At 42.2% G+C, this 17532-nt stretch overlaps 1 protein-coding gene across 1 annotated transcript in view; it reads left to right on the top strand.

Annotated features, from left to right (window-relative positions):
• The window catches only part of PDLIM4 (PDZ and LIM domain 4), a 63492-nt gene extending 59085 nt beyond the window's left edge, over positions 1-4407 (top strand). Inside the window, exon 7 of the mRNA XM_083487927.1 lies at positions 620-4407. Coding sequence (XP_083344053.1) covers positions 620-824 — 205 coding nt within the window. The 3' untranslated portion in view covers positions 825-4407. The remainder of the gene's footprint in view (positions 1-619) is intronic.
• Positions 4408-17532: the final 13125 nt, after the last annotated feature.

The following is a 17532-nucleotide window of genomic DNA, read 5'->3' as shown; positions in this document are numbered from 1 at the left end:
AACTCTGGGCAATCTCCCCCCATTTTCTATATTTTGAGTCCCCCAAAATAGGAGCGTCTTATGCACGGGGGCGTCTTATACACGGAAAAGTACGGTACTTTTTGGTAAAGCTAAATAAGGAACACACTACCTGCTTAACTGTAAAATCTTGTTATAATGTAATTCCATAAGGCAATGTTACTTGAAGGGGGGGGGGGGAGAGACATACACAAGTAGCATGGCATTTGTGCTGCATGTTACAAAGAGCTTTTAATATTAATCAATGTTATCCTCTTGATCCAAAGCCACTTGGTTGCTCCAAAGTGCACGTGGAAGCTCCATACAAGAAAGAACTGTCCTGCACACTTACAGTGCTTCACACACAGCATTTTATTCTACAGCATTCAGAATGGAACAGCTCCTATTTATATATATATAAATATATATAATCTGCACCAGATTCCTTTAAGGCAGGTTATACAATACAGGAGAAACAATACTGTGTTGCAGATGGGGAGAGATTTGTGTAAACAGCCCCTTCTGTGGGGCCCATAAAAGGCAAGCCACTAATAAAAACCTGAAACGAATAGTAATCGTTTGAAATGTTTGCATTCTAATCTTATCTTCTTTCCTGCGACAGTGGCACAATAGTGAAAGCCCGTGACAAGCTCTACCATCCAGAATGTTTCATGTGTGATGACTGCGGCCTCAACTTGAAGCAAAGGGGCTACTTCTTCATTGAGGAACAGCTGTACTGTGAAATGCATGCCAAGGAAAGGGTTAAGCCGCCAGAAGGATATGATGTGGTTGCTGTTTATCCCAATGCTAAAGTTGAACTTGTCTAAATAGATGCTCTTATTTCCTGGAGAGGTCAAGAGGTGGCACACCCACCCACAGGCACAGGCACTGTTTTAAAGCATGGCTGTAATCAACTCTGATTATTCAAGTCTCAGTAAAATGTCTTTTCAGAGATAAAATGGTTTGCACTTGGGATCTCAAGGGGATAGTGCTGAAAGGCCTCTGAAAAGGATTTCTCTCGCCTTTTGACACTTGCTTTTGGGTTGCTGTGTTGCTGTTTGGGTGGGTTCTGTTTTGTTTCATTTTTTACTGCACATAGTTTCCATCATACCCCAGTCCAAAACCTGTGTAAATATGGGTGCTTTTTAAAACACTGTTTCATATAAAACCAGTATTTCTTTTATTCTGGACTCAGCTCGACTGGTAAAGAAAAAGCGATTTATATGCGTTGTATGTGCGATATAACATTGTGTCACCAGGTGGCGACGTGGAGTCCAGTTTTTCTCTATCTGTTTTCCCTGTTTAAATTTACAACGTTTTAAAACTGAAATGCTTCTTTGATGCGTCTAGATCCAGCCTCTGTCTCATTATAAAATATAAAGAAGACTGCATGAAAGCTCCATGAAAAGAAGGCACTTTAAGAAATGACATTGACATTTTACATTTTAAAGCATTGCATCACATTTACTTTTGTCAGTAATAGAGATATGCCACAAAGATTGCTTTGTGGCTTTCAGAGTGATAGAAAACTGAGGCCACGTGTAATGAGAATTTTAAATATGAAGCTGGCTGCATGAGTTTCACCAAGAAACTTCGGAATGAACAGGTAAAGAACTCGCAAGAACACAGATATATATATATAAAAGGTAATGTCCTGGTTGCCACTTCCAAACAATACTATTTATTACATGTAAGACTAATCATTAACATTTATCATTCTGGCGATATCTGCCAGTAGCAGCTAGAGCTATCCACTGGGGCTTGTGCTCCAATACTGCCTTTCTTGTTATACCAGAGAAAATATCCTGGGAATCCCAATGGATGGTCCCCCATTGACTGGTAGTAATGAACAGGCTGGAGACCCTGTTAAGTTTCCTCAGGTCTTTCCAGATCAAGGGGACACTAATATAATTCCCATTGTGGCACCAAACTATAACCGTGTAAACCACTGTTGTGCCCTGCATAAAAATGTTTAAGAAAGATTTCACATATATATATTGTACATGTGGTTTTCTGTCTCTCATCTTTGAGAAAGCATGGCTTCTTTTGCAGATATTCCTGGTTACTGAATCATCTAGGCACCTGCATTTATTCTTTCTTTTTCTTTTTTTTTAATAAAGCTTTGAACAAAAGGCTTTACATGCCAGCCATAAACACTTTACTTAAAACTGCTTTCAGACACAATGAAGTTGACCTGGTCAACACTATGTGCAGAACATCTAAATCCAGCCTAGGATGAAAAGAAAAATAATTCATTCCAGATTCTGTTCTTAGGGTGAGGCATCAGACCTAAATATCATAGACATTTAGGAGCTTTCAAGACAATCATTGTGTAGCACAACAATTGCACATTTGTTATTCATTTGTTACATCTGAAATTGCCGTGATAGACACAAATTGTTCATTTCTTGAGAGGAATTATGTCATCACCAATCCTGATTACAGAGCTATTGGGGGAGGGAACCCCTGCAGTTTTTGAATAGAAGGATATGACCGAGACCTTACAGAAGTCAACTCCTGAACTCAAGTATAAACAATCCAGATGTGAAAATGAGGGTGGAGTGCTCAGTGGCCCTTGTGCTTTCCGAAACAGTGATTGCCCTGGGCAGCCAAACTGCTAATCCTAAGTGTAAAGGGGAGGAAATAAACTTTCTATGTCTAAATGTTTAAGCCTCAGCTGCATTTTGGCAACAGCTTATACACCATTTTTAAAAAAGACAGAATGCATTACATCTTAGGCAATACGGTCACTTTATGGAAGCGGATCCAGTATGATGTAGTGGTTCAGAGTTGGGAGGCCAGGATTAAAATCCCCACTCAGCCATGCAGCTTGCTCTGTGACCATGTGACAGTCGCAGTCTCTCAGCCTAACCGACCTTACAGGGTTGTCATGAGGATAAAGTGGGAATGGAGTAAACCATGCAGGACACCCTGAGCTCCTTGAAGGAAAGGTGGCATAGAAATGTAAATCTCTAATGAAACTATGGGCATATTCTGTTCAGTGGAAGGCTCTGCACAAGTAATGGTCCAATTCCTAGTTAAGTGCTAGGCACATGTAATACCAAAAAATATAAAGAATGATGCATCAAGCTTTGTATCAGCAATGTTGTTTGGCTCTTTGAGGGGGCATAGGCTTTTCTCAAAACACAGACATATAAGAAATTCAACCAGGACTGCTTAAATCCCCCCCCCCCCAAGATGGGAATGAAGGGAGAGTTCACTGTTTGCCATTCTAGATTTATGGCAGCAGAACATCAACAGAACTCAGGGTAGAGAAAGGCAACGCTCACAGCATTATTATCCAAGGGTTCCACTATGTGGCCTGCAGGTATAAATTTTTTAAAAATATAATAAGCAATTAAGGTTTTGTGCAAACAGAACAGTTCCATTTGTTTTAGGAACTATAAACTCCTACACCAAAGGGAAAGACGTGTACTTTGCTTAGAAACAGTATTGCTTATCCATTTCACGAACACCATTGCTAGTGAGAACAAGTGTGAATCTACGTTGCTCTGTGTGAACAGGTATAATATAACTTAATTAAGAGAGAGAAATGTGGCAACAAGCTAAAAAATAATTTGCTGTTAGTTAATCCATATTGCTCTTTACAGTGAATACAGTTCTGTGTTTTCTACCCAGTTACCTTAGCTAATTAAACAGATGAGGTTCAACTCATTAATTGATTGATTAAATATGCACAAAGTTGTACAGTATATGCAAAATATTAGATTTAAAAAAGCATACCGTCAATGCCTTTGGATGATGTATACATCTGCCACAATAGGGATAATTTTCAAAGAAATCATTCTTTCTCCCAAAAGGGACTCCTCTTATGGTGAAACTTGTCATCTGCAGTTGTTATACAGTGCCTCTATTAAAAATAATCTCAGTTTTTAAAATTCTTTTGACCCATTAATTGGTGAATCCTTTTTAGTCGGTCAACATTTTTGTCGATTAATCTAACTGATTTACTAAGCATTGGAACCATTAATATTTTCACATTATGTCCTAGCAAATCTAACATCAGGTGATCTTTGAAATTCTACTTTGAAATTCTTGTAAACACATTGAAGGCAGCTTTGCCACCAATGTAGTTTAAGTTTGCTGGTCTAGGGGTTTTTTGTTGTTGATGATGGATCCGTATCAGTACAAATGAACTGAAAAATTATAAATGTTTATCATTTATTAATGGCATAAAAATATTGTTGATGTTTTATTTACTGGTTGCTAACAGAAACATGTTTCTTTGAGATAGTCATGAACATTCATCTTAATTTTGTTTATTAACATTGTTGGTCCTCAAGGACCCAAGCTATTTTTTTGTGGGTTTCTATATTAACTAGCACTGGAAAATGCATCTTATGAATCTTGTTATTCTTTTCAATAACAAATACACAGTATATTCCCTTTACGAGGTAACTGATCGTTCATATGGCTAAGCAAACCTGTCCTTAAAGTTTATCTTCCATCTTTCACTCATTGCCATGAGAAAGTAAGCTCATTAATCTTGTATTGTAGGAGCTAGAATATATTGGGGAAAATTCATTGAAATTAATGTTACAAAGGTTGCATGCCACCCCCAATCTCTGCTGAGTGGTAGCAAGATTCCAGGTGGTTCTAGGCCAGGGGTCAGCAAACCTTCAGCAGGGGGCCGCTCCACTGTCCCTCAGACCTTGTGGGGGGCCAGACTATATTTTGAAGGGGGGGAAAGAATGAATTCCTATGCCCCACAACTAACCCAGAGATGCATTTTAAATAAAAAGGCACATTCTACTCATGTAAAAACACGCTGATTCCCGGACTGTCTGCAGGCCGGATTTAGAAGGTGATTGGACCAGATCTGGCCCCTGGGCCTTAGGTTGCCTACCCATGTTCTAGGCACTAACCCAGGGTTGTGTTTCAAATGGGAAATCAAGGCACAGCGGAGACTTTATTGTACCCATATTTGCCCGTGGGTCTACTTTGGAGAGAGTTCAGAGCATTACATCTCAAGAGGAGCTTGCTCTGACCTCCATCTCCATGCCTCTGTCCCAGCCTGCCAAGATGACTCTGCCTTCACAGCAGTTCATGGAGTCCTCTCCCTTCTTCCCCAACCTCTACATTTCAAAAGGATGCATTTTTCCTGTGTAACCTCTCCTTCCCATCTTTGCTATTTACCCAGAGCTCAGGCAGAGGGTCAGTGACTGGCCATTCTCCACTGATGGCCCTTGTCCCCAGGTGATTTCCTTGTTTAGCATGCATTTTAAATCTAAGGTCTGGCACCCAGGAACTTTAGGCGATCCTTGCCCCCTGCAAACCCATGACAATAATATCAAAGCTCTCATTCGTACAGCTAGGACTTTGCCTTCAGTTGTAATCCTGGAATTCTATTGAGTGACTGCCTCTGGCAAACTTTTAGCAACATCGACTTGTGGCATTCTCCCTATGATGGCAATAACATGATTTTACAGGAGTTGATGGGAGGCCCTGCCACCCATATGCCTTGCTATAATCTTTTACAGAAATGCAAAGTTTTCTTTTTAATCAAATCTGCTTCTCTTTCACCAGACCTCGAGTCCCTTCCTCTCACTTGAAACAATTCTTTCTTTCAGGAATTCACAGCATGGTCCCATACAATAAAAAGACACAACCATATGTTTCACCATGTTTGCTCGGACTATGAAGACCCTGTTTTTCCTTCTCCTTCTTACATATGTTTATTATCTGTTTAAAAGCTACAAATGCCAATCGTATATCTCATTTTCATCGTACTTATTTTCTCATTACTCAGCTATTTGCAGCAAGAGAACATGAAGACTAAAAGGCCGCTATCTAATGCATGTGTAATAATAATCATATGGTTACTTAACAGAAAATAGGAAATAGTAGAAGTTTGTAAACAAACGAATCCACCTACATCTCAGTCACAGAATGTGTCACAAGCCTCATGCAACCAGCTTTTTCTCATATAATGTGAGACCTACATTTTTGACATGTCAGACCAGTCCCTTTTGTTACCTATTCAGCTCCAATTCTAAGGCCATTTTTCACCCTGTAGGTTCCACCGTCTACCTCACATGTGTTACAATAGTACTAAAATATGTACCCATCTTAGAAATTCATAAGTGGTTCCATTACCCCTGCATCCAGAGATTATAAATCACAAAAACCTGTTCGGGTAGGTATTCTTTGGCGATCTTTTCAGACTTCTTACAAATAACAACCCTGGCAAAGAAACAAAACATTCTTGGGCTCCCATCTGAATACACTTTTTTTAGGAATCAGAATTTCCACACATTTTTCTCCTGGCTATGTGTGTGTTTTTATGAATTGACAACTCACCAGATTTTCCCAAGGCACATCAAGAGAGCTGCCTTGCACAGTAACATCCTGTAGCTAACTGGCTTCTTTCTAGATGTATTTTCTTGTGCTGTGTTGAACTTGTCACAAATTACAAAAATGAGAATGCAGCTTTACAAACCTCTGCCAGCACAACTGAGAAAGAATCTTTTTTATTATTGTTAAGTGGCTGCTTAGTAATGCAGCAAAGCATTTTTAGGGAGACAGTTTGTAATAGGCTTTAAATGTATTACTAGTCCTTTGGGCTATCAAATTAATTGTGAATGGGCAATTAACTTTATCACAACTGCAGAGGCCATAACAATCTTTCAACAGTATATCATATTTTATACTTGTACACTGAAGAATGCTGCATGTGGTACATACATTCCAGTCCACCTGGGCCTTGCCACTACTATTAATCTGTTTTTCTTTGATTCTGAACACATATTTAACTTCTATAACAGGAATTCCTCTTGAATAATAGAAAAGCAAATAAAAACATGTAAACAGACCTGAAACATTCTGAATATATAGTGCAGCTTACTATCTAATGTGTATATATACCTTTTTTAACACAATTAACTGGTTCTTAATAACTGTTAGGGTTTTGCAGCAGGCAGCTGTTCTGAAGCACTGAATGCGCCAGTGGTCTTCATCCAGATGTTAACAGGCAAGTGCCCATATTACATTCAATCATATATAAGGGGAAAGATCAGGAAGGAAATGGGCATAAAGGCCATGTCCATAGCACAGTACAGTGGTACCTTGGTTCTCAAACTTCATCTGTTCTGGAAGTCTGTTCCAAAACCAAAGTGTTCCAAAACCAAGCCACACTTTCCCACAGAAAGTAATGCAAAACAAATTAATCCATTCCAGACTTTTAAAAACGATGCCTAAAACAGCAATTTAACATGCATTTTACTATCTAACAAGACCATTGATCCATAAAATGAAAGCAATAATCAATGTACTGTACTATAAAATAAATAAGACAGTATTGTAGATGATAAAAATGAAAATTACATTTTTTCTTCTTCCCTGCACTGATGATCGTCATTGTTTGGATTGGGGGGGGTATCCATTTCCGCAGTCACACAATCAATCAATCAATAGCTGAACTGGGTTCCATACAGTCACAAAAACATCTTAACTGAAAAAGCCTCAAAAACAAAAATGGCAAATGTAATCCGTTCTGGAAGTCCGTTTGACTTCCGAAATGTTTGAAAGCCAAGCTGCAGCTTCTGATTGGTGCAGGCGCTCCAGAAACAATAGCCAACAACCACATCGGAAGTTCGGCTTCCAAAAATCGTTCAAAAACTGGAACACTTGCTTCCGGGTTTTCAGAGTTTGAGAACCAACGCCTTTGAGAACCAAGGTAGCACTGTACAAACTTGCTGCTGCAGCATGTCTATGAGCGGAAGAAACAGGAACAACTAGACTTGGCATCATGAAACGAAGACAATGGTTTATATATGCTCCTGAAAGCAGCAGACTTAGCAAAATAAAAACCATGAGGTTGGAATCCCCTGTTGTGTTAGGGTAGCAGGAAAACAGGCAAGGGCAAGGCTTAAGTAGGTCTTTGAAATGCAACTCTCTCTTATTGCTACATTTCATGTCTGGGCTAAACTCCACCTATGAACATGCAGACTACAGGAGTTCAGAAGCTTCAGTGAACACTAATACTGAATCACAGTGTCACCATATAGTCAACGAGACCAACCAAAGTGCAGCTAACCTAACATAGTCAAGATGTGTAGGACAATCCCGTGCATATTTACTTAAAAGTAAGTTGCAGTGTGGGATGCGGGTGGCGCTGTGGGTTAAACCACAGAGCCTAGGACTTGCCGATCAGAAGGTCAGCGGTTCGAATCCCCGTGACGGGGTGAGCTCCCGTTGCTCGGTCCCTGCTCCTTCCCACCTAGCAGTTCGAAAGCACATCATGTGCAAGTAGATAAATAGGTTCCGCTCTGGCAGGAAGGTAAACGGCGTTTCCGTGTGCTGCGCTGGTCCGCCAGAAGTGGCTTAGTCATGCTGGTCACATGACCCGGAAGCTGTCTGCGGACAAATGCCGGCTCCCTCGGCCTATAGAGCGAGATAAGCACGCAACCCCAGAGTTGGTCACGACTGGACCTAATGGTCAGGGTTCCCTTTAAGTTGCAGTGTGTTTCCTGTTTGTGGACCCGTGGAATTTACTGCCAGGTAAGTGTGGACAGGAAGAAGCTGATTGAGGCTGCAATATCCTGGGAATGTGTACACAGCTTGTGTGTGTAACCAGCAGTATATTGAGATGCCCCCATCCACCAATAGCAGGAGGAAAGAAACCTGATGTGTTAGGGGAACCACAAAATTCACCAAATCATTATTTCAGACAGCAAAAGGCATTCTAGTTTGGGAGAAATTGTCAGTTTCTGAGCTCCTTCTGGGCTGAAAGAAACACTGTAATTGTGGCAGAGCCGCTATCTTGAGGGAAGATTTCGGGATCTTTGGAATGATAGTTGTAGATTTATTGTACTATAAACCGATGGTCTGGAAAAACTCCTAAAATGGGTTATGGGTTGAGCTTTTGAAACTGCACAGATTACAGGAGCGTGGTAGCTACAGCAGAGTTCAACATAAGGCTTCCAGGTGAAGACACAAAATGATCACCATTGCAGCCCCTTCCACAAACTTCTTTATACTATGTATCTCGTTCACTTCCCATACAAATGTCTACACTGTGACAAAATATATTTTGAAAGTCAGGGGTGACCATCTTCCAACATATTTGCATGTTGCAGAGGAGCAGAAATCACAGGGTAAAGAGGATTTGCCACCAAATGCAGCTTTTATACTTGAAATCAAAATAACCTCCCACCAAGACAGTCCTCCAAATGGGCTTGAAGCAGATAGCATTTGTGTTGCATTGCTACCTTGGTCTCAGCCACACATGTACAGATATCTTCCTGCACAATACATCCCCATTCAAGAGGGTGGCTTGTCGTTGTCCAAAAAGTCGCTTCATATTGGATGTGGCGATAAATGTTCAGCCATACACGGCATTTGCTATGTAGCCCTTGTCTAATTTTGGCCCATTGTGGAGAAAATTTCAGAATAGTACATCTCACCAAAATCTGAGCTCTCAAAATTAAAAATAGTAGAGCCTATCCCCTCCTGTCTCTCTTTGTGAATATTGTCAAAAGAAGATTCTCCTCGGAGTTTTCAAGGAGAGGCGGCAGGGCATATCAGTGATGCTAGAACAGTGGATTTCATTCAGCAGCAGGTGACTGAACTTCCAACTCTATGATTACAGGTGTAGGAACCCCAAATGTGGTTCAGGCAAGTCCTCTATGCTCTAATCTGGGCCAATTTATCTGCCAACTGAGAAATAGCATAGGAGAAGGGTGATGTGTCCAATCGATTTAACAAATGCAATGAGGCAAGAGCTGTACATAATGTTCCGAGTGTGGGTGTACCTGCCACACGACGCCCTATGCAAGAAGGATTTGTGTGCTAATTAAGCAGAGCTATCACTCAAGTAAAGAGATGTTAATGAGTTTTAATAAATGATTCACTTAAATGTCTTTTTCTATTAAAGGGAAGATTTATTTGTTTGTTTCTAGATAATGCAGACATGTAGCATAGCAACCAAACAGAAATCATTAAGTCCACAGCTAAATAAATATTAAAATGGAAAAAGTAAATTGCTATGCATGTTGAGGGACTTTAAAGAAGATTGGGGGCCATTTTCGCCTCTGTGAACTGGAGCTTTTCACATGGTATCTGTGCCATGTGCAACGGTAGCGAAGGCAGAAGATAGCATGGTTGTACACTCCCACCGATATAGGTTTTTCCAATTCCATTACAGAAGGTGGCTGCCCCAAAAGCACATCAGCCACTCATGTGAAAATGCCCTTTGATTTAATGAGCTGTCTCCCTAATATAATAAGCCCCTGTTACAGACACTGGAACAAGTTCATAAACTCCGGATAGCAACTGGCAGCTGGGAGCCGCGACACAAGACTGGCTCTTTGCCACTTTTTACCATGCCAGGACTGACTGCCAAGGCCTGGTACAGACTGCTGAGTTTAGCCCTCAGAAACCATCCCGACTTGCTCCCCCCCCCCCGATTTTGCTGGGAAAGGACAAGCTATTGTTTGCCTCAAAGCAATTCCCTGATGCAACTAATAAGCTTTCAAAGGGGATCAGTCACACTTGGCACTTCATGGCTACTTGCGGGGCCACGACAGTTGCGTTTTCCGCTCAAGATTGTTTGCAGTATCTTTTTCCCAGGGCCTCAAGGTAAGGCATACCAGATATGCTTCTGTGCTTTCTCTTACACCCTAGCCCCGCTCTCATTCTGCGCACACCGAGTAAATGATCACAGCAGCTCCTTGATGACCAGGCTTGCCTTACATAAAACTGGCTGGGTTTCTCGGAGGCCCTTCCGCCGCTTCATGTTTGACTGCACTGTGCTGCCTCGGTCTCTATTCCTGCCAGTTTACTTCTTTCTTTAATTGTTTCTGACTAAGAGGAATGTGGGACAACATCCGAGGCCAGCCAGGACAGGATGCCAAGAAAGGGAGGGGGGTATTAAAAGGTTAGACTACGCACTGCTTCTCCTGGGAGAAAATTCAAGCCTGAGGGATAAGGGGGTTTCCATTTGGCCTCACAGCCAGACTGCTCCAGCAAAAGAGTTTGAGTTCACTGAACTGACCAGGCCGGATATGGATTTGAGCAACCAGTGCAGAGTTTTGCCACATTCCAGGACCTCAGAACTGGGTGGCCTGGTCTGCATATCATGCAAAACATTTGCCGTTTATGCAAAACTTTTATTCAGATTTTGCATGGGAAATGAACTTTATGAGTTTTTAACATTAAAAAATGAAATGCATCTGCGTGCCATTCAATCGAGCGCGAGGCTTCTGCCTTCAGTTAACTGCTGGATTTGGGCCTGGGGAAATTAAACTTTGCTGTGACCTTGGGTGAATTGGGGGTGGCAGTATTTGGGACTGGAAATTCAAAGCAACCATACAGAGCAAGTGAACAGAAGGGGCGCGATGGGGGTGACCAAAGAGAAAAACTGGCTGTCATAAAGCAGTAACAAATATTCTGAGAAGAAGTGATCCTGCAGAGACTGTGTGGAGAATATTCACCCTGGGGGTTTCCATTTCACCCTGTTCTTTTCTCAGCTGTATTGTCCCTTACACAGCACAAACGGATTGTAACAGCTAATATGATATTTGTAAAATATGTGTCAGGGAACTGACATCGGAGCTAGAGGCGGAGGGAAGGCTCTCAAATGATGCTGGAGAAGGGCCCAGTAGGGAGGCAGCTCCGCAGATGGGGAAGCAAATCAGCGCAACACCAGGGATATAGAGGGGCTGATGGGGGAATCGGCGAGAGGGCTCCAGGACTCTTCACCGGACACCAGTGGGGAGAGCACGGGTCCTCCACTACCCACGCCCACCCTGCGCAGAAGACTTATGCGCAGAGAGAGTAGGAGGAGACTGGGTGTCAAACAACTTTTATGTTGGAAAAGATTTAAGAAACGCCCACTGACGGATTCTGCTAGCGACTGAGGCAGCCACGAAGTGAAGGGCTGCCCAGACTGAAAGGTTTAGCAAGGCAACTAAGCCTGGAGAGGCGGCAACTTACGCACGAGCAACCCATACACATTACAATATGGTACCAGATTTTGTATTTAATGCTAGTAACCGCAATTCAGTTTGAATCATGCTTAGAAAGGTCTTTCCATGACTAGTTGCATTAGACTGTAGATGGGGCTGTGCATTCCAAATGGTAGTAATGTAAATGGGATAGCGCAGGCATGTCCAAAGTCTGTTTTGGGGGCTTAATCTGGCCTGCCACTTGGTTTAATCTGGCCCCTGTGGCAGTTTATTTCCTGGGGTAAAATCCAAAAAAAGCCTCAACAACTTCAATCCTAAAAATAGCTCAAAAATCCTTAAAAAAGGTCAACAACTTTGGTCGGCCCTCATGGCCCTTCACTTCATCAGATCTGGCCCTCTTTGAAAAAGGTTTGGACACCTCTGGGATAGTGGATAGATGGCACTTGGACTCAGATGTAGAGTGTGATGCATATTTGAGCACACATCAGATTTACAGCATCTGACACACAGCAGATGATAACCCCGTAGAGGCCTGCTTACATGAGCCGAGAGCCTGATGCTGGATGAGGGCATTTGTTTTAGCTGGAATTAGATAAGCATTATTTGTGCATGCCTTCAAAATATGTGTTTCCATTTTTCGTGGCAATAAAGAACAAAAGAAGGCCAGATGCGACCTGCTAGCTTCTGTTTCTTCCGCATGTTGCCATAACCGAAATAAGCATTCTGAAAACCACAAACACGGTCTGCAAAGAGCGGAGGACGGGACATTGTGCAGAGGAGCTATTAACAAGATAGGTGGTCCAAAGAGTATAAACAAGTACAAATCATGCTAGGTCACGCATAGCGAAGAGCATCTGGAACTTGGAAATGTTAGCTCTTTCTCTTTCCTAACATTTTTAGACAAGTTTCTCCAAAGAGTCTCACGCACCTGCCAGTCATTTGGCCGGACTTTGATTACTGCTAACAGTGAGTAGGAACAGAATAGCCTGTGTTTCATCTCTCACCAGAAAACCACTAGGCTCCAGGGGGAGAGGGAAACATGTGGGGAGAGATCCAGCAAGAGCCTGTTATAGGTACACAGCTAAAGGGCTTTCATAGATTTCTGTTTTGGCAGCAGCCCTTCCTCTTCTACCCTTGAATTCACAAAGAGAGAGAGGAGTCAAAATGAATTTGGAGGTTGGGGAGAATGGCTGTGGAATAAATGATGGGCCACATCCAACTAAGTCACTGCAGGAGCAGAAAAGAACTTATGCATTGAAACTGCTCTCCCTGCCATGCCCCCAAATCTGCTCTGCATTTCTTCCCCACATTCCTCTGGAGAAGTTTTGTATAAAGGAGGGGTGTGCAGGGAGAGGAGATGGAGAGGAAGTTCTGTTGCATATATAAAGGATTCAACCCTTTATATATTTATGTACCTATATACTACCTTCTACATAACAACCTGAGGCACAGCACAACAAAAATAAAACAAGAAGTTGTTGTTGTTTAGTCGTGTCCGACTCTTCGTGACCCCATGGACCAGAGCATGCCAGGCACTCCTATCTTCCACTGCCTCCCACAGTTTGGTCAGACTCATGCTGGTAGCTTCGAGAACAATATCCAACCATCTCGTCCTCTGTCACCCCCTTCTCCTTGTGCCCTCCATCTTTCCCAACATCAGGGTCTTTTCCAGGGAGTCTTCTCTTCTCATGAAGTGGCCAAAATATTGGAGTCTCAGCTTCAGGATCTGTCCTTCCAGTGAGCACTCAGGGCTGATTTCCTTAAGAATGGATAGGTCTGATCTTCTTGCAGTCCATGGGACTCTCAAGAGTCTCCTCCAGCACCACAATTCAAAAGCATCAATTCTTCGGCGATCAGCCTTCTTTATGGTCCAGCTCTCACTTCCATACTTTACTACTGGTAATGTACAAGAAGTTAACACAGTTTAAAACATCTAAACAGCAGTAACAACACAAGGAATAGTGACAATGCAAATCCTGAAGTGTCCATAGCAGTTCCACCCATGTGCGGCATATATACTTAATATGGGTCTTCCATCTGATATTTGATATAAACTGGTATCTATATGCCACAGACAACAGTTACTGCAACTACTGGACACTATATCTATTCTCCTCCTACCCTTGATTTTTTTAAAACTGTTCATCCAGTGTGAAAGAGTAATGGCTGAAATGTAAAATACATGGTTTAATGTTCAAGTGGACTCATGTGCAGTCAGCAAAATACAGAGAGAGAGAGAGAGAGAGAGAGAGAGAGAGAGAGAGAGAGAGAGACTAAGGTTTACTCAACTATTTGAGAGATTTGGAATTGTGGGGTTTTGTTTTTGTTTTGTTTTTTAAAAAATCAGTTTGTGGTTTTTTTTTAATTACGATTCTTCTCTGTTACAAATTATCAAAGAACAGTAAAACAAACAAAGCTATCCCTCCCTCGCCCTCCCCAGGAAATGAAATTACTAGATTACCGTGAAGCCAGCAACCATTAGAAAAACACAATTCCAATTACTTATCCAAATGAATAAACAAATTATAGAATTACACTAGCCAGAAAATTTTGTAGCATGAGGAAAGCTCCACTGCATCTTCTTTAGCTTTATACATAATAAAGGTTTAGCAATCCATTGTAAATGTGTCCTTTTGTATCAAACGGGTCCCTCCCAAAGAGATAGCAGACCTCCAGCCTTCTGCTCTTCTGATGCACACCACAGAATAACTTGAAAATAAGCACCAGGAAAGTGAAAACATGCATGTACTTTCTTTTGCCTGCCCCATCAGCTCCTGCATTTGCTTTGTGTAGGACAGAGACTCTCACTCAGATTATAGAGCAGCAGCAGTGACATAATCAGCATGCTATCTGCAGATGTTGCTGGCTTTTCTGAAGAATATTTTCCTTTGACCACATCTGTAAAAATCTTTCTCCAAAAGCATGAAGTCACCCTCCTCGTTCAGTCACTGGAGCACATCATATATCCCAAACCAATCTTCTATGATAACATGCTCTAAATTTAAACCTGAAGCTCAGGAACTAAATGGAGAGGCTTTTATTATTGGTCTCCATACTGTGTAATCTGGGTTCCACTGAGGAAAATGTACAAAGAAATATGAGCAGATAGCAGAGGCAGATGCACTAGAGGAAAGGGGCTTTTGAAAACTAAGCAGCTTTGTGTTGAGCAGGGCCCTTTTGCTTTCAACTTTAATAAAGGACTTGGGCTTGTAATCATTTCCACCTGGGGACACTTCTGCTTTGGAAAAGGCAATCAAGGATCTCCATCTCCAACTTGGTGAGCTGTAGGATCAGCAGAGTCCCTCTCATCAACAAAATGCTAGACAAGCTATATAAAAGTTTATTGATGTTCTATGGATTATGTTCTGTCCACCAAAGGGTGTCACCCAGAAGAACAAAAAAGAGCTTGGCTGCTGTATCAGGTCACAGACCCACCTAGTCTAGCATCCTGCTCTCACATGGTCAACCAGATGTCCATGGGATGTACCTGACTGCCACAGTGCTCTGCTCTCCCCAGTCACAATTTCCAACAACTGGTTTTCAGAGGCATACTGCCTCCCAGAGAAAATGCAGCCCTCATAGCTGGTAGCCATCAACAGCCTAGTCCAGGCATAGGCAAACTCGGCCCTCCAGATGTTTTGGGACTACAGCTCCCATCATCCCTAGCTAACAGGACCAGTGGTCAGGGATGATGGGAGTTGTAGTCCCAAAACATCTGGAAGGCCGAGTTTTCCTGTGCCTGGCCTAGTCCTCTAATGATTTGTCAATTCGTAGCCAGTACTATGAGAGGGTGTTTGTACTCACAGCTGCAGCACCTGTCAGGTGTCAGGAGTTAACATGGGTGCTCTAACAGCCCTATTCAGGCATTCAGTCTGGTCAGGGGAGTGCTAAAGGTGTGCAGGGGGGCAACTCAATGCCTTCTGCATGCTGGACATGTCCTCACACACACCCCGATCTTTGGGTGTGTAGCACTAAGATCGGAATATGGCTTCTGGACATGTTCAGCTGTTTCTAGATCAAACAGAGCCTTCTAACCACAACCAGCTGAACGTGGTTAACTGCCCTCTTCAGACCTTTGTGCTAAATTCTCAAATTTTGTTGGAGGAGATGGAGCCAGCCCTCCCTACGCACACTTAGCCCATCAGTCCATCTCATCACCAGGCTAAGTGCCTGAAGAGGTTATGTATTATTTGCATATATTTTCTAAATTATTCTGGGTAGGTTACTGTAGAAGTCATCAGAAGATGCACCATCCATTGGTCTTAATTACAGCTGGCATCCTTTAGCCCAAAGGGAGAGTTTTCCACATGTAATGCCACATGCTATGGACTTGGCTCCAAGCAGATTCAGAATAATTTCAGCTATGTGGACTTCCACGCGACATGTTTCTTCCTCTGCCAACAATGCCTTAACAAAACTGACAAGGGATGGAAAGAATTAAGAAAGCAAGAGAAGTCATTCATGTGTGCTGATTGTCTGCTTCCCCATCTCTACCACTTTCATTCTTTTAAGGGTGTTTCATTTTCTGGTCTCCTTATAATTCTCACTTATTGCCTGGGCTGTCATTTTTCTAAAAAGGACCATTTGCAAATATTTTACATTATTTTAAAATGTTGCTTCCCTTATGCAGAAAGCTAGGGTCGTATTCTCTTTAACAAAGACAATGCAGTATACAGTGTATCCTCTTCTTACCCCTTTCTGTAACTGGAAAGGAAGGCGAACGATATCTAGAGAATATCGGCTGGATCACCCCAGAGGTCCTTCTTGTTCAGCATTCTGCTCTCACAGTTACCTATAAGAAGCCCATAAGCAGGACATAAGAGCAAAAGCCTTCTCCTTGGGATTAGTTCCTTCACTTATAGTTAGCTGTAATATGAAAGGGAAATTTTATAAGGTCGTCTAGCGATGATACCAGCTAGCAAGCAAAGGTCACAACCGCCAGCACACTTACATCCATGCAATGTCCTTAGGACCAAAATATTTGCATTCATAATGGTGAGAAATGTGTTTTCTTCTTAATTTTATTTGTTTATTTATTTATTGAATTTATATACCACCCTATACCCGCAGGTCTCAGGGCAGTTCACAGAATAAAATCAAAATCTAAAACCACAAAGTACATAATGAAAAGAAAAGCAACAACAAGCCAATAACCCCTCCCCCTTTTCAGTAAAATGTTTATTTGTGCAGTTTCCTGGGTTATGCAATCATGTTTTCTGAAAACCCACCTTTTCTGTAAAACCTTTGGCACAACGCCCGAGTTCCCATGCCCTGATGCAACTCAGCCTGACAGGGTCAGGGTCAATATCTGGCAGGGTGAGGCAAATGCCAGGGACCAACACCAGCTTTTTATTTTGAGGGGAGGTGATGTTCTTATGACCTGACACTGTGAAGATCTGCAGTGGGCTTGGTAGCTGTGCAGCCTCTGCCACCATTATCCCCAGAGGTAATTGTCTGCCCTTCCCAAGTACACTAAAACAATTTTGTATTGCTCCCTGTGGAGCAGCATGGGTGGTGCTGCATTTCTCAGCTGGTTTCAGAACACTGCAGCTCACTGCTTCTTACTATGAAGTCAGCAGGGAGGTCATCACAGTGCAGGTGCAGCAGC

Source organism: Podarcis liolepis, assembly GCF_965112155.1.
Source record: "Podarcis liolepis genome assembly, chromosome: 2".
Lineage (NCBI taxonomy): Eukaryota > Metazoa > Chordata > Lepidosauria > Squamata > Lacertidae > Podarcis > Podarcis liolepis.
The sequence above is the reverse complement of the archived record's forward strand: the minus strand, read 5'-3'. Positions and strand labels throughout refer to the sequence as shown.